At 35.8% G+C, this 16,743-nt stretch overlaps 1 protein-coding gene across 4 annotated transcripts in view; it reads left to right on the top strand.

The window, feature by feature from the left end:
* Window positions 1–663: 663 nt before the first annotated feature.
* The window catches only part of PARPBP (PARP1 binding protein), a 34,346-nt gene continuing 18,266 nt past the window's right edge, over window positions 664–16,743 (top strand). For 2 of the 4 annotated variants that reach the window (XM_054386999.1, XM_054386998.1), the window contains exons 1-5: window positions 664–960; window positions 1,987–2,217; window positions 2,948–3,058; window positions 4,396–4,566; window positions 7,132–7,286. In XM_054386999.1, coding sequence (XP_054242974.1) covers window positions 811–960; window positions 1,987–2,217; window positions 2,948–3,058; window positions 4,396–4,566; window positions 7,132–7,286 — 818 coding nt within the window. In that variant the 5' untranslated portion in view covers window positions 664–810. The remainder of the gene's footprint in view (window positions 961–1,986; window positions 2,218–2,947; window positions 3,059–4,395; window positions 4,567–7,131; window positions 7,287–16,743) is intronic. The other 2 variants (XM_054387001.1, XM_054387000.1) reach the window with 1 other exon arrangement.

Raw genomic sequence — 16,743 nt, 5'->3', positions numbered from 1 at the left:
GAAATAAAAGAGAAAGTTGGTTTTGTCTTATGAGAGTTGGTTTACTCCTGTACTCTTACTACACTGTTATGGACCTGTGTTTCAGGAAAGCACACGTTTAAATAAGGCATTTTTTTTTTCTCTCATGTACCTGCATCTTGACACATGTAACAAGATGAAAAAGACTAAAGAATGAAGTAGTTAAATTCAAAACTAATACTGAAACTCATTTCCAAAGGAAGTAGGAGAGAGAGTGATTTACTGAATTAAAACAAACAAATCCAACGCAAAATCCAACAAAAACAACTAAACACCAACACCCAACAAAACACACTGCCCAAACAAACAAATAAACCTCCCTGAAAAACCAAACCACCACCACAACAGAAATCTATACAGTACTCTTCAGAAATTTTAGATCTCTTTGTTTCCAGGTTTAAAATACTCTGATGGGCATGGGTCTGAATGCATAGTGGGTGCATATAGTACAGAAGACCCTCTGAGAAATTTAAACTGTTTGTTTCAGAGACAAAAGGCTACTGCATCTGTGGTAATGTTTATTCTTTATGTTGGTGTAATGTACAAGGAGAGTAAGAGGCCTTCATGGTAACATATCATACATAAGCACTTTTAATCCTTATCTTTGTAGTTGCTGTGTCATAGTGAAATGAGTCTTGCCAGGCATTTGTTTAATGGGAAGAGTTTATTCTAGGAACTTGAGCTACAGGATATAACAGGATTCGTACAGCTTGTTGGGAGACGAAGCTGCACATAAGCCACATAAGCTATATTCCCTTTTATTTCTCTTAATTGTGTCTTCTACTCTAGATAATGATTGCTTTCCAGCAAAAAATTTTAAACTTTGTCAAGTGTTTTAGAAGACAGTGGCCTTTATTTTCAAACTCTGAAAGGACTACTGTGTGTGGAGCCGATTGCATGCTGATGGTGTTGCAACTGTCAATGGCTGAAATCAATGAACAGGTTAGCACTCTTTCGGTACATTTTTGGTACTTAACATGTCTCAAACGTTGTTCGCTTATTGGAATTTTGCTTAGGCACCTACTTGAGATGTTTGTTTGGTCACTTAAATCTTGTTTTAACTGAGGGTCAGATGGAACAAGGAATTGAAATTAATGTGTTTAAGCACACTGGTGAATTAAGACTTAAAGATATCAAAAGACAGATGGGAAGTGTTTTAAGTGTCTAAACTTTCATGTTCAATAGCATTGTATTTTTCCGTGTCATGTTTACTACCATCGAATGTTTCTTCCGTGCTGTAGATCAGGGTGAGAGAACTATGGCATTTGGCATGCGCAGTAGTGAATCCAGTAGTGCGAACTCCATTTCTTTGCTCAAAAATGGAAAATTTGCCATAGTTTAACTGTTTATTGCATGTTGGACTAGGGGACCTGAGCTGAAAACATTTAACAGCATGAAGCAGAAACTGGTACATAGAACAAAGAGCAGGGTGTGGATGAAAATGAGGAGTCATGAAATGGGAGGAGGTAAGAGGAAGTAGCAAGGAATTAAGAGAGTTCAGGGGAAAGAGGAAGTGGTGGTAGGGAAGTAGCAACATTATGAATGTTGTGCTACAGTATAACTGTACTAACAGGAAAAAAAGCTCTTTCTTTTTTGGACATGGCAAGATTATTGCTTGTCTTTGGGATGTAGATGCCTGCCACGCTGAAAACTATTTCTGCAAATAAATAACTACTGCTTGCATAGAGTTAATATATAGAGAGTTTCTCATGAGTCAAGTTCAATATAGATACCTGGTATTTTAAAGATCAGAAACAAATACTGCATATAAAAAAACTCAACTGCAAAGGCACAGCACTGGAAGAACTTCAACTATACGTAAGACTTTTAAAGTAATAAACGTAAATATTTAGCTCTTAATACTTTTTTTAAAATTTAAGTTATATATACAGCTTATTTCAAAGTTATTTTTAAAACTATGCTGAATACAAAACACGATATTGTCGCCTTTTTTCCCCCCCCTATTAGCACTATGGAGATTTTACAGTATCACTTAGTGATGTGTTGGAAACTTGGAACTATTTGTTACATGACAAACTAGGATTATCATATGAAAACATGAAAGAACCTGAAAATTATGCTGATGTAAAAAAAGCCTATCATGCCTTCTTAGCAAGAAGCAACATGTTGGATTTAATAGACATACATCAGAAGTGCTGTGGTCTTGGACTTGTATCTGAAGATGAAAGCATAGACCCTGTAAGTATTTTGTTTGTTTGATCTCTGATATTGGTTTGACATGTTTTTGATTCCCATTATGGATTTATGACACTTCTAAATATGCACAGGAGCTCTGAATTATTCACAAGTTACTTTGTTTTTCTACTGGAGAAGAAGATGAGTTTAATAAATCTTTTAAAGAGATCTTAAATGCACTTTTTTTTTTTCCTATTGTCCTATGGGATGAGGAGAGCCTGACAGCTCTTCAATGAGTACATTGATCTTTGCCACGTTGGAACTGAAAAATGAACTTTAGAGATTTGTTAAGACTGAAACAAATCTTAGTGATTAGAATCATAGAATAATTTTTTTTGGAAAAGACCTTTTAGTCTGACCATTACCTAACTCTGGATTTAAATTTTCTTTTTCTCCCTGTTTTCATGTGAGGAAGATAGAGAACTTAGATTTTAATTAACTCTTCCTAAACATGACATAACTTATTAAATGTTTTCCAAAATATAAACAGTTTCTTTTAGTACAAGTGTATTATGTAACTGTTTCAAATTAACTTAGAAAAGATATCTCAATGTTTCACCTTATTTTTCTGTTAAAACAATTGTAAAGATTAAAACCAAAAGTAGATTGTAAGGGCTGTGTTAACTTCAAAATACTGGAAAACTAATGGAAGCGTAGCTTCATCAGGTTTTTATACTCCTTTTGCTTTCTAGTCATCTTCATATTGAAGTCCATTCCAATCTTTTTATTAAAGGTTCAGCTGTTGGAATTTATTTCTGGGATAATGAATGTACATGAAAATAATGATTCTGTTCTTTCTAATCATTCTACGCCAGTCAAAAGACAGGGCCAGGAGAATGTGAAGGTAAAAAATGTTTCTCTTTTGTAATATTCTGTATATATTTAAAACGGGAAGGACCAAATACAAAATTTGTATCCTGGAAGACAGTCTAGGCACTTGATGTAGATTTAACCTACCTTGAAACACCAGGGAATATTTTTTTTTTTTCTGCAAGTACACCATCACAGTTAAATGATTTGCATAATGCTGTAGGGAGATGTGGTAAATTAACTACTTTAATTTTATTAGCTTTTTTTCCTTATAAAGGGAAAAATCTGAATAGCTGCTGTAGTGGTAGCTGTAGCAAAGCAAACAAGGTTTGTTTGTCACAGTATAGCATTGAGGACTTCCTGAGAAGGCTGGATTCTTTCCTATTATTCTTTTAAGCCCCAAACCAAGAATCTCAGAATACTGTATAACAATGCTTGAAATGATGGAGCTTTAGTCATTTCTAGAATTGATTTGGTCATGATAAGAACCATCTTCAATAGATGGACAGAACTAAAAATATTTCTCAACAAGAAAATATTTTCTGAAATAAGGTTCTCCCTTAGATAGTGCTTCTACTACTGACATAATGACTTTCTTGCCGTGTAGTAAAAATATCCTTTGCTCTTTTTTCCTTCTCTTAAATCTGTCTTTTTGGACTGCCACACATACGTCTGTGATTTTGCTTGTTTCTTTTTGGGTTTTACTGCTTATGTTTTTGTTGTATATATCTTGTTGAATAAGAAGACCTTCCACAACAAATACAGGTGTTACCATTATCTTTCCTTTTGCTAATGGCGTCTTTTTGGTCTTTGCTTGAGAAAAAGCTGTAAATTCTTCAATTCTGGGACTTTTGTTCTTACAGGGTCTGGAACTGTGCTGCAATATAAGCAATTACAATTTTTTTTTTCTTGGTTATGTGTGTAACTTGGTTACCATTTATGTCCAAACATGATCAGTGGATTTTCTGTGAGTTATGGGAAAAAAAAAAATCTGAATCTGGCACAGAGCTGGTGAAGTTAAGGACAAATATGGGTCAATAGTGTTAGTATTTTTTTTTTCCTTGGGACGGAAAAGGAATATCTGAAGAATTTTCTCTGTAGAAATTAACTGCCAATTTTTAGTAGGTAGCAAATATCGACTGACAAATATTTGTGACTATTTGAGTACAGTGTATTAAATTTTAACATATTAATCATGCTTGCTTTGTCAATGCTTCCAGAATACCCATACATAAATTACATTTTGAAATTATGCAAAGTGAAATTCTTACTCTTCCAAAAATCTTGTCAGTATGTACCTAACTAGCTTTTTAAAAAAGGAACCTAATTTAGCAGCAGCATGACCAGTTTGTGTGATGCTTTTTTACACAGGTGACAATCCTGGCAAAGAAGTGCATTTGTTCATATCTAAGCCTGTTGGTGAATTCTAAGGATGATCTGGCGTTGGCTCATATTCTAAATGTTCCTGACAGAGGACTTGATAGAGAAGCCTTCACTAACCTAAAACATGCCTCACAGAAGAGAAAAATGTCAATTTTCCTGGTATGTGTGTCAAATGAAACATGCTGTACATCAAAGGCAATGAAATGGATCTATAAACATAAAATACTGTTTTAATCTCATATGCAAGACTGATATTTGCAAGCCAAGATAAATACCATCATAGGACTCCCTTAGTGCCACTCCTTCTTCCACAGGGAGATGACTCCCATTCTTTCCTTACTCCAGCATGGGGTTCCTCCCATGGGAGGCGGTCCTCCACAAACTTCTCCAACTTGGGTTCTTACCCTGTGTGGTGGTTCACTAACTGCTCTAGTTTGGGTCCCTTCTGCAAAGCGCAGTCCTTCAGGGACAGACTGCTCCAGTGTGAGTTCCTCATGAGGTCACAAGTTTTGGGAGCAAACCTGCTCCAGGTTGGACTCCTCTCTCCACAGGTGTCTTCTCTGGCTGCCCTTACGTAGAAGTTTCATCCCACTTTCTTAAATATGTTATCATAGAGGTGCTATTACTACATCAGTGGTTGACTCAGCCTTGACCAGGGCTGGGTCTGTCACAGAGCTGTCTGAACTGGCTGTTACCAGGCTGCTTCTAGCAGCTTCTTGCCGAAATCACCTTTGTAGTCCCCTCCCTGCCTGCAAGACATTATCATTCAAACCCAGTGCAGTAGTGAGATTGGGTTAAGTAAATAGCACAAAGCAGTGTTAACAAAACCACGTCACTGAAAATGCATTGCACTCTCACTTTTAAAATCTTGTATTTTGAGACATCTGGAACCTAAAGTATTTCTGTGTATAAACCGCATTTCTTGAAGCAACCTTGTGACAAAACCTGGCTTTGACATGGTTTAGTAGTCAGGAGGTCGTGGGTGACAGGTTGGACTTTGATGATCCTTGAGGTCTTTTCCAAACTTATTGATTCTGTGATTAGAACAGAGGTCAAAATTTGAAAGGGCAGTATTGCAGTTTTTTCAGATAAAACTCAGGATTTGGAGAGGGTAGTACTTTCTAGTCATTTACAGCTTGATCAGTCTTACAATGCTCTTAAAGATGTGATTGATACAGGGCATTCCTGCTCATGTCGTTCTCAAAGGCACAGAGCTGGAAAACATCCTGCCCCTACCTCTCCCTTATAGGAATATAAATATACCCTTACAGGAAGATAAAGAGCTGCAGCATCCATGTGCTGTGCTCAAGAGACTTTGTTGCTAAAGAATCTGGTCTGATATGTGAGGTGCATTTATCCTAATAGTAGTTAAAGCCAACACACAGCCATCTCAGAATTCTTACTCATTCCAACTATTTTTTTCTCTAAATAACCATCATAGTTCCTCATATTCAAAATAAACAAATTTTGTATGAATTTGTGGCCTCACTGCAGACAACAGCAGACCCAGGGAAAACAGTATGGGTATGTAAGTCACTGAAGTAGCTGTACTCAGATTTTTATGGTTGAATAAATATGGAAAATTTGTGATTAATTATTTTATCTCCTAATGCACTGTACACATAAAATTATGTGTCTGGACTGGATTTATTAACTCTTCCTTAGAGGTGCCAGTGGGGAAACTTCTCTATCATGTAAAGAAGTCTTCTTTTCTGGCATCTGTGTCTTGTAGCAATTTTACAGACCCAGAATATTTTTCCATTGGGAAGGCAATGTTCTATGAACTGTGCTTGATCCACAGGAAATCTTTAGTACAAAGGCAAGAGTACTGGCAGGTTTGCTTTCTTTGCTAGAGTAATTCCAGTTGTAGTCTTTACAGTCCTAAGAGCTTTATGATTCAGATGCAAGGTCTGAAATTAAAATTTATATGTAGAATTAATACTAGTACATCTGTGTCAAGCATATTGGGTTATTATCTTTCACCTTTCTGGAGAACTCTTAAGCTTTTTATTCTGCCTGTTGCCTTAAAATTTAAGGGTTTTTCCTCTAAGTCATACAGTGTGGGGGACATTGTTTCCAGTGTCTTTAGAGCATATAAAAATATATGGAAACTTTCAGAATTGGTGTGTGATGATAGAAGACTTAACTGTCATAGTTTTTCATAGTTTTTCAGAAGCTTTGCAATTCTGAAAACAGATATACTACTGAAGTCAGCTTTGATAAGCTTATGTTAAAACTGTTCTTGAGTCACAAACAACCCTCTGAATAGAAGAGTAGTTTTTCTGAGGTCATCATTAACATTTAAACTCCAAGAATAACAAAAATATTCTGTGCCCTGTGTTAATAAAATTTTTTTCTAAGCTGTCAAAAGGCCAATGTAAATATCAAACTAACTGGGTCACTTTGGCTTATGTGTGTGTTTTTGTCATTTTTCTTTGGATTTTTTCTTTTCTTTTTTTTTCTTCCTTTTTTTTTCTTTGGGGTTTCTTTTGGTGTGTGTTGATTTTTTGTTTTGTTTTGCTTTCAAATATTGCTGCACTATTCAACTATTGATCTCACAAATACTTACGGTGAGATGTGGAAAGCTTGTGATTAAGTGTTCTACTGATTTCTATTAACTGATTTCTGCTATCAATCAGCTGTTTCTAAATCTATAGGAAAGGCTCACTTCAACATGTGTACATTTCATGTGCAGTTTCATATTTCTGAATATTTCTCCTATAGACGGCAACATCCTTTATCCGAACTGTCGAACTTGGAGGAAGAGGCTGTGCATCTTCATTATTTGATCCTTTAAAAGTCCACCTAAAGGGACTTTCAAACTTGGTTAATTTTATTGACAAACTGCAAGAAATCATTGGTGAAATCTTAAACCCAAGGTAATAGAATTTTTGTTATTTTTGTCTTGTGAAGCACCTGTTATTTTATTTTACAATTGTGTATGTGCCTCAAGGAAGAGGAATGAAAGAAAATATGATAATTTACTTATTTAATAAGTGTTATTAGAAATTGCAAATATCTGAAAAACACTTGGGGTAAACTTCACAGATTTTTGAGGTTACTCTGTATCAAATCTAATCAAATCCATGTATGTATGGCTGTATACCCATCGGTTGGCTATCGTTGTAAGAAGCCTCGTTGATATGTTGAAATTGTCAAATATTATAGGACTGATATACAGCTTAGAAACTGTAAGGGTTGTAATAATGGCGATCAAAAAAGAATTAAGTCTTGTTAGGCCATATCAGTGAGGACTTTCTGGAAATGCCCTGCATCTGATGTGACAGTTGTTATGAATTCCTGAAGATACAGTTTTATGTAAGTTCTCTTACTACTGCAATTGTAGAGATTAGCCAAGCTGCAAAACCCACATTCCTTGTGGCACAGCAAATACTGAAAATGCAGTATTTTTGTTTGCTTACTTAATGAATAGAAGTTTGTTTCAGTTACATCTTGTTACATTGAAGACCTTAGGAAACTTGAACTTGCATAAAATACAAAATAGCTGAATAAATGTCAGATCATTGTGTAACACATGCTGAGAAGAGTCTTTTTTCATGTCTGAGTCAAGTTCCTTTGCTTTGGAAACCTAGTAAATGAATTGAAGTTGTTAGACAGGGATAGGATGTGCTGAAGAATATTTAGAACATAGTAGGAGATACAGTGCAGCCAAGTATCTGCTACCCTATGGAGAATAACAAAAATGTTTCTCATCCGCAAGTCATTTGGCTAAGAAAGTGAACAGTAGATGAGATGAGGGAAGGAAAAGCTGTCAGAGTGGAAACTTAGTGAAACTATGATTGATTCAAATATAGCACAAAGTATAAGCAGACCTGATAGTAGGAGAAATGGAAAGATAGTGAGCTTTGGTAGTTTCAAGGTGCATTCACTGAGCAGAAAGTGCATTCAAGTTTTTCTCTTCTCTAACCTCCAGCCTAAGATCAGAAGAAATCTTTAATCTTTCAAGAATCGGTAGCATGAACATTCCTTGATGTTTGGGGAGGCTGTAAAACTTCCAGGTTAAATCTATTTACAAATTCCATACAGTGTTTATACAGTAAATAGAGAGCTTGTATATTTCAATTCTTCAGCCTGTTTCCTGACAGGAAACACCAATGTTGTATTTGTCAGTGATGTGTATGGTTATTACACACTTGAGAATCCGGAATCTCTCCTCTGTTGGTACAAATGAAAAAGTGCAATACTATCCCATCACTCTGGAAATCTTTTTCTTTTAGGTTGGATAATAATGCTTCTTGCATCTGAAAAGTACTTTCTTATTCCAGGTCTGGAATGACTTTTTTCAAGTTTGTAAAAGATGAGTGAAAACTCATCTTAAAACTCTTAAAACTGAATGATGGAAAGGGATTTGTCTTATTGGTTGCTGCACTTTTTGGCTCGTATAGATATGTGTATATGCATGTATGTGTTTTAGACCTCTATACTGATTGTGTAGGGTAGTAAAGTTGATGGGCAGTGAATTTTCTTTTTGAATTGGGCCCTGACTTCTCTGTAGGCACTGGCCACTAGGTGGCAGTATTGCACAGCTCACGTCAGTGAGCTGTCCCTCAGTGTGCGGTTAGTTGTGTTTCCCTCAGCACGTTTGCCGAGTGTGATGCTTGGGAACGAGCCTTCATTTCAGGCCCATGAGTGGTCTTCCACAGTCAGCTGTAGAAGTTATACAACTTGACTTGGTCGTGTATGTGTGTTAGTGCATTGAGCTTTCTCTTGACAGGGAAAATGCTGTTCCTTGTGTGTTGCTTATGTGAAGCTGTGATTCCATGTGGAGCTGCAGTAGTATTTGGGAGAGAAAGCATAAGAGATTTTATCTGGTCTTGTGCTGAATGCTTTGGGTTAATTGGATAGAATTCATTGAGTCTTGGAGCTTTGTGTTCTAAAGTTTCTGGAAAGTTATGCAAGTGTGTACAAAACATTGTCTACAGGACTCCTTAAAGTTAGGATCATAGAATAATTCGGGTTGGGAGGAACATCAGGAAGTATTTGGTCCAACATCCTGCTCAAAGCAGGTATGGAATCAGCCTAGCTTAATCAGAGCTTTATCCAGTCAAACTTCATATGGTCACCATCCTTGGAGATTTTCAATCTCCCTCTTGGCAACCTGTTCTACTGTGTGAGTGTCCTAATGGTGAAAGTTGTTTTATTTTCATCAAGTTGGGATTGCTCTTTTCGATTTATGCCTATTGTCTCTTTTCCTTCCATTACCTCTCTACATAAGGAGCCTAGATCCATCTTCTTGGTTACCTCCTTGTAAGTCTTGAAAAGCTGTTAGTAGTTTCCCCTGAAGCCTTCTCCAGACTGAACAAACTGTTCCCTTAGCTGCCTCTCAGAGGGCATGCTTCCCTAACCATCTTGGCAACCCCCTGCTGAACCTGCTCCAGTTTATCAGTGTCTTTCTTGGACCGGGGGGCCCAAAACTGGATTCAGGATTCTAAATTTGGTCCAACAAGCACTGATTAGAGAGGGATAATCACATTCCTCAGACTACTGGCTACGCTACTGTTGATGCAGCCAAGGATACTGTTGGCCTTCTTTACTGCCAAGGCACGCTCCTGGCTCATGGTTAGTTTGCTGAACATGCACCAAGACTCATAGGTTCTTTCACATAATACTGCTCTCCAGCTTGTATTGTCACAAAGACTTACCTCTTTCCAAGACTTTGCATGTCCTATTGAATTTTGTATGATTGATGTCAGCCCATGCCTTCTGTCTGTTTGGGTATCTCTGTCTATAGAACTTTCTTCCATGAGATTCCATGTACCAGTTCACTGAATAAGGTGAAATCTCCTCTCCTAAAGTCACAGTCTATACTGTGCTACTTGCTTTTCTCACCTCCTCTAGGATCTTGAACTCTAGTACTTCATAGTTGCTACAGCTGAGGCTACCATTGATGTTTCTTGTTTGTTTCTGTGCCCTCTAAGAACCAGGTTCTATGATGCAGAGCTGATGAGGGTTGCCTTGAGTACTTTGCCTGTTTCTTTGTGTTGTCTGTAACACTGTGGCCCTAATGCACAAGCTTTCAAAATGCCTCTTGTGTCCAATAGAAGAGCTCCTCCATACCTCTGAGCTGCTACTGCATATAGAGGGCACTTCTCAACCTTGTCTTTCCTGAACAGTTTGCATTCATTCTTCACAGCACTCCAGCTGTCAGGCTCTCCTACTGTGTCTTGGTTATTACAATAAAGTTGTAGTTTGTAACCATGAGGAGCTTGTATTCCTTAATACTGGTTTCATTCTGTTTTGCTGGATAAATCTCTTCATGCTGTTTTAGAGTATTTGCCATGTGCTGTTTCTCAGTAAAACACTGAGATTTTAAGACACTAATCTTAGTTTCTCTTCTCAGAGAGGTTATTGAAATGAAGAATATTTTTGTGCTTAAATATTTACAGTGAAAGTTAGTGGTTATACATTAACAAATGTTGTGCTTGTGATAATTAAAAATGCTTTTGAATTCTGAAGAAGTAGAAAATTATCAGAAAGGCTTATGTAAGAAAATAATTATAAAGATAAAATTATATTTTGAACCGGACTCTTAAAAAAATATCCCTGATAATGCTTGCCACTTCAAAGACTTCCATGCGTAAACATAATTTTGAAATTTTTGTACCTACACATTTAACTTTATAATGGAAATATACTTTAATCTGATAGTCTTAAACTAAACATTGAGAATATTTTAAAATATTTTGAAGTACATTTTAAAAATAAACCAAATTGTTGTTTCAATTGGATTTGCAAGAAAAGAAAAAACTTTGGTTGAAAACTTAAGACATCACAGCTGAAGTACAGTATCTTAAATGCTTCAGTTGTACAGTATAGGGAGGTTGTGGTTCGATGGCACTTATCTGTCAGTGCTGGACTAAAAAAATCTTGGTTTTATGCCATCATGAAGATATCAAACTACTAATTCATCTGTTTGCATGGCCTTCCTCTAATCCATGATTAAGAAGCAGTCTAACAGCTCTCTGCCTGAAATTCCACTTCTCATAACTTTCAGTAAATTTCAGGGAAGTGATTATGTCTAGAGAGAACTACTAAGTGGAATGTGTTATGATGGAACAATGGAACTTGTAGCATGGATTACATATGGCTGCTCATTCAGAATCTTATTTTGGGAAGAATGCTTGTTAAGTTTTATAGTAACTTCATCGCTAAACTTGAGGAGCATTGCTTAGTATGGAGAACACCCAACATGAATCCTGGTGAGAGCAGGTAGTGACAGAACACCAACTTCGTTTTTCGCTGTAAACTCTTGGAAGGTACCAGATCTTTTAGCTTCCACCAAGCTAGAAGACAGAAAATTTGGGCAATACAGCGAAGTGGTGGCAGTAACATGGAAAAATACTTAGCAACAGGATTCTTTTTTTGATGTGCTTTTATTGTGGGTTACTGTAACAATGTCAATCGTTTGCGGTGGAATTTTTCAGTGTATTTGGATATATTTATTTCTTTTACAGATATGTTTAAAGTCTAGATTAAGTTCACTGACACAATTTTATTGTTGAGAATTAACATGAACTTTTTTTTTTAAATGTATACATGTAGTTAGAAAAAAGCATTGGGTTTGCTTTAAAGGCACAGTTACTTCTCTATTAAGAACATTTGTATTATTGTTTCTTAAATAAATTTTGTCCTATTCTTCTATCCATGTAGAGGAAGCTCTAGCTGACATCCTGCTTCTTTGCATTTGACAATAGGATTAGATTACTTCATATAGTTCTAAATTTAAAAACTGGGTAACTCTTCTGTGCTTACTAAGCTCTAAAACAGCTTCCTAATTCCATAATAAAGAAAAAGGCTGTGATCCCCTTCCACCCCAAAGTCACTATGTGTTTGTAATCTGTGTTAAGACATTTGTTTCCACTATCCAAATTAAATAACTATATATGTCATCTATTTTTTTATCACTCTTGGAAAAGTTAAAACAGATGAACAAAAATTTTGACCTTAGTATAATAGAATTTTGATATATTCTTTTCTGTTCTTGGAATGAGCCTCAAGAATCTGTTCTGCTTTTTATCAGGTTTTGAATATTGTCCATATCCTCAATTCTTTATTTTTTTCTTCTGTGTTCTACTTCTATTTTTTTAATTATTTCCAGAAAATAAGTAAGTGCTTCTGCATTGTATTAACTTTGCATACTAAGGCCCCTGTTCTGTAAGAAGAGCTCTTGCTGATGTTATTCAGTATTTAGGTAAGAAGAGGAGCTTGTCTATGTGATAATTTCTATAGGAACAAATCAGATAAGGCTTGCAATTAGTCTCTTATAAATTAGTTACCTCAACATAAGAAATAGACGGTTTGATAAGGAAATAAGATACAAATAGATAGGGCTGGGACACATGATGCAAGGCAAAAGGGTTCAAGCAGGCACAAGCTCTGAGAAAATTTTTAGTAGAAGCAATCAGTGACGTGATTTATCAATGACTAGTTTACAGACAGTTTTACATGGTAGCTTTGTTTGTAGTTGTTTGATTTTTTTTTTTTTTTTAAAACTCTCTTTAGAAGCACTGAGGCCACCAAAGCTTTTTTGGCATGTTACTAATTTTATCTTCATGTAGACATATATTTTTTTCAGTATACAGTTCAAGTGAGATGAATCCCACCCGAACTATATATTCCTTTTAGTGGTGGTTCATATGGAAGACGGTAAGCTCTTCCTCCTTTTTGTGGAAAATGTTTGGGAGTTTAATTAGAAAACCAAAGTTAACAGAATGTTGTCTCTAAAACTGGACACTTGGAGGCTGCCACTGAATCCTTAGTTCAGTTGCCTGAGATGCATGCATTAATGCAGTCCTTAGTTTTGCAGTCACATGCTTTCCTCTCTCCCATCCAGCAGTCCTGGCTTTTGTGGGAAGGCAGTAAGAGCATAAATTGAGACTGTGTAATGGAAGATGGTAGTGTTTGTTAGACTCTTTCTAGCTGCTGAAGCAAATGAAGAATAGTGCAGGCCATCAAATAATGGAAAGGGTGATTGGTTCTAGATCTGTTCTGCTACGGACTTGCTGTGGCATATTGGACAGACATGCTGGTGACAGTCACGTTTGGACTTTGATTCCGTTCAGTGGAAGATCACCACCGCATTGTTGGATCCAGGCTTGTGTGTCTGAACATTCCCTGCTGAACAGTGGAGTGGAAGGTGGTTGTTTCTAAAGGGTTAGGGTTTTTTCACATTTATACTTAACTCCGGATTTTCTTTGTCTTTTTTTTTTTTCTAGGTAAGGATAAAAGTAGATTTTTTTTTTTTTAGGTTTCTTTCAGTTCATCTGTTTTGAACAAAGAAATAGTGTTGCATGTGACTGTGAATAGAAAATCACTACAGAATATTACTGGCATTTTTATAAATAATTCTATTTTACAACATCTGTCATAGATACAGATAACAGTTGTATAGATACAGATAATGTATAGATACCTAGATACAGATAACTGTATACTGTAAACTGGATTTGTTGAGTCCTCCTTCAGTATGATTAAAAGACCGTTATGTGAGACTGAAGCATTTTAGTCAAGAATGCTTATTGTCAGCAGCCTATAATCTGAATAAAACAGAGAAGGAAGCTTGTTAGTAGACATGCTTACTGCAAAGCTACAAAACCAAAACAAACAACCCCCCCTAAAAAAACCCCACAAGCAAAACCCCAACAAACAAAACAAAACATCTCAAAACAAAAAGAAACAAACCCGCATAAATGCAAAAATAAACTAACACACAAAACCCAACTAAATGCCCCCCCCAAAAAAATCCAACTTGCATTTTTATCACATATTCATTTTATCTTCATGTTTAGTGAATCTGAAATTGCTCAAGTTACTTACTTGATTGCTTTTACTAAAATTGTTGGATTTATTGTGAATTCATTTATAGTTCCATTTTATAGTTTTGAATCTGCTAGACTTGGTTAGTTAGAACTTTATGTAGTAAGCTTTGAACTATTCATGAAGTAGCACAAATGAGGTGGATTCAATATTTTACAACTATATTCAAGGCTAATAAAACAGACCTCACACCATAACTTATTTTGTTATATGATATACTGGTGTAAAATGGCATAAGCTATGGCACAGTGCTTCGATACTAATCCACAAACATTAGATCAGCATTTTATGTCTTGACCTGTTTATATAAATTCTAGCTGAAGTATGAATAAACTTTTCCTTTTCTTTGCTCCAGTTAGTACTGTGTATATCTGATGGGGAACTGGAACTTTTTCCTGGAAAAGAAGAAGCAAAATGGGGAGAAAAAGAGATTAAATGAACTCTACTTCTAATAGCAAATATCCTTAGTTGGCATTAGGTAGTAGAAGCAAGAAAATAAACATAGAACATGTTTTCATCATGATTTGCTTTTTTTTTTCAGTAAAGAGCTACAAGAGAATTGAGTCAAATGCAGAACATCACACTTAAATTAAGGACATGATTATTAACGGATTCATTAACTGATGCCTGGTGCTATATGTATAATACTTTCTTCCAGCATGCATACTTGTATATGTAAGGAAATTATAATGATATAAATAACTTTAAGATAGACAGAAAGGACTGAACCTGGCTTGTGAAGACAACTTCAGTCAATCCCTTCACCTGTTGTTTGTCTTGGATTTCTAGGTTCAACAAGGTATTTTTCTCATTTGAGGGTATTATTTTGGAAAGTGCCAGTTTAGGGCTAAGGGAAATAAAGAAGTTTGGCAAAATACGTCAGGAGCCTTGGCTGCAGTTCTTGTGTGCATCTCTGAGACAGAACTTTTCTTCAGTAGTGCTTTTTTTCTTACCTCTTAGCAAATTGTGCAGAGTGGGTTTTTTATTTTTTTATTTTTTTTAAATTTCTCACCCCTGAACTTTTCCTTGCCTTGTGGTTATATTGAATTGTAGGTTTTGGAGCACAGATAGACCAGGAATTTTAAGTTTTTTAAATTTTTTTTTAAGTTTTAATTTGTGTTGTTATTCTTTATAAGATTAGGATGGTTCCTGACCTGTGTGCAGGGAGGCTTCACATGGTGACTTTTCTTTTGGTTAACTGCATACATTGTGTTTAAATCTCTGAAAAGCACAAGATTTTAATAGTTAAGCCTGCAAATTGAACAATCTTTAATGTGTAAAAGTTAAAGATGAGAATTGTGTGGAAATACTTGATTTTGACCTGGAAAAAACCCAAAAAACTATTTCAAGTTAGTGTCAGGTTTTCAGTTATTTACATAAGTCTTGTTCAGCCAGAATAAGCCAAAACAGCAAGGTCTTTGGCCCAGTTCCCTCCCTGTATTTTAACAGGAAACAATATAAACAAAGTAGTTTTCTTCTGACTCAGTTCCTATTCTTACCTAGCTCTGCCTATTTATTTTATATGAATGTAGACGCAGAGTTTCATTTGATGGAGATTCTCCTGACTAGAATTGTAAAATTCATCCTCAGAATTTAATGTGTATAAAATATACCTTTATTTCAATTTGTAAGGTGTTCCTTTAGGGCAAGTAGGCAGGAGCATGGAAGAAGATGAAAAATTAATCATCATCTCCCTCCTGCCTATGCCACTTAGAGTACTAAAGCCATTACAGTTACTTTGTATTTTTGGCAGAGCTGTGGTTTGCATCATAGATACATCTAAAAATTCCACCATGGATACCGTGAGGTCAGGGTATGTGAATAAATATGGAGTCATTTTGCTATAGTTAAAACTATTGGTGTCTGAGCTGGATAGACCATGGATAGTGCCACCATGTTAGGAGGCACTCAACATGCTGCATTTCTTTGATTTGGACTATAAACCTATCTCTTTGGGAAAAGAAATAATAAAAAAAAATAAGGTAAAGCTTCAGTAATCCTGCTGCTAGACACAGAATTTAACATTCTACAGTTCTGTTAAGTTTGGCTGTCCTATCAAATTCTTAGATGTTGCAGGGAAGTGGCTAGTGTTTCTTAAAGTCTGGGAAAAGAAATTGCAGGTTAATTGGAAAGTGAAGATGAATTATTGCAACTTAATGAAGCAGATTGACTGGAAAGGAAGAATTCTTAAAACAGGAGTTCAGAATGAACAAAATTGCTCTCTTTGCTTTTGCTACTCTTGGCTAGCATACTTAGGCTTCATAAACAAACAAATCTGTCAGGAAATCAGTGTCATAACTGAACTTAGCATTGCAAACATATCTAGCTTTAGTGTTTTTTGGTTTTTTGTTTTTTTTTTTTCTTGGTCAAAACCATGGTGACTGGAAGCCTGGGGTTGTGGTGGGTTTTTTTGTGTTTTTCACTTCATTTTTGAGTTACTACTTCCACCATAGAGAATCTATGTTACTTTAAGGGTATGAAATATGATTGTACAACTTC

This window comes from Indicator indicator, chromosome 14, assembly GCF_027791375.1.
Source record: "Indicator indicator isolate 239-I01 chromosome 14, UM_Iind_1.1, whole genome shotgun sequence".
NCBI lineage: Eukaryota > Metazoa > Chordata > Aves > Piciformes > Indicatoridae > Indicator > Indicator indicator.
Note: the sequence above shows the minus strand (reverse complement) of the source record. Positions and strands in the feature narration are given on the sequence as shown.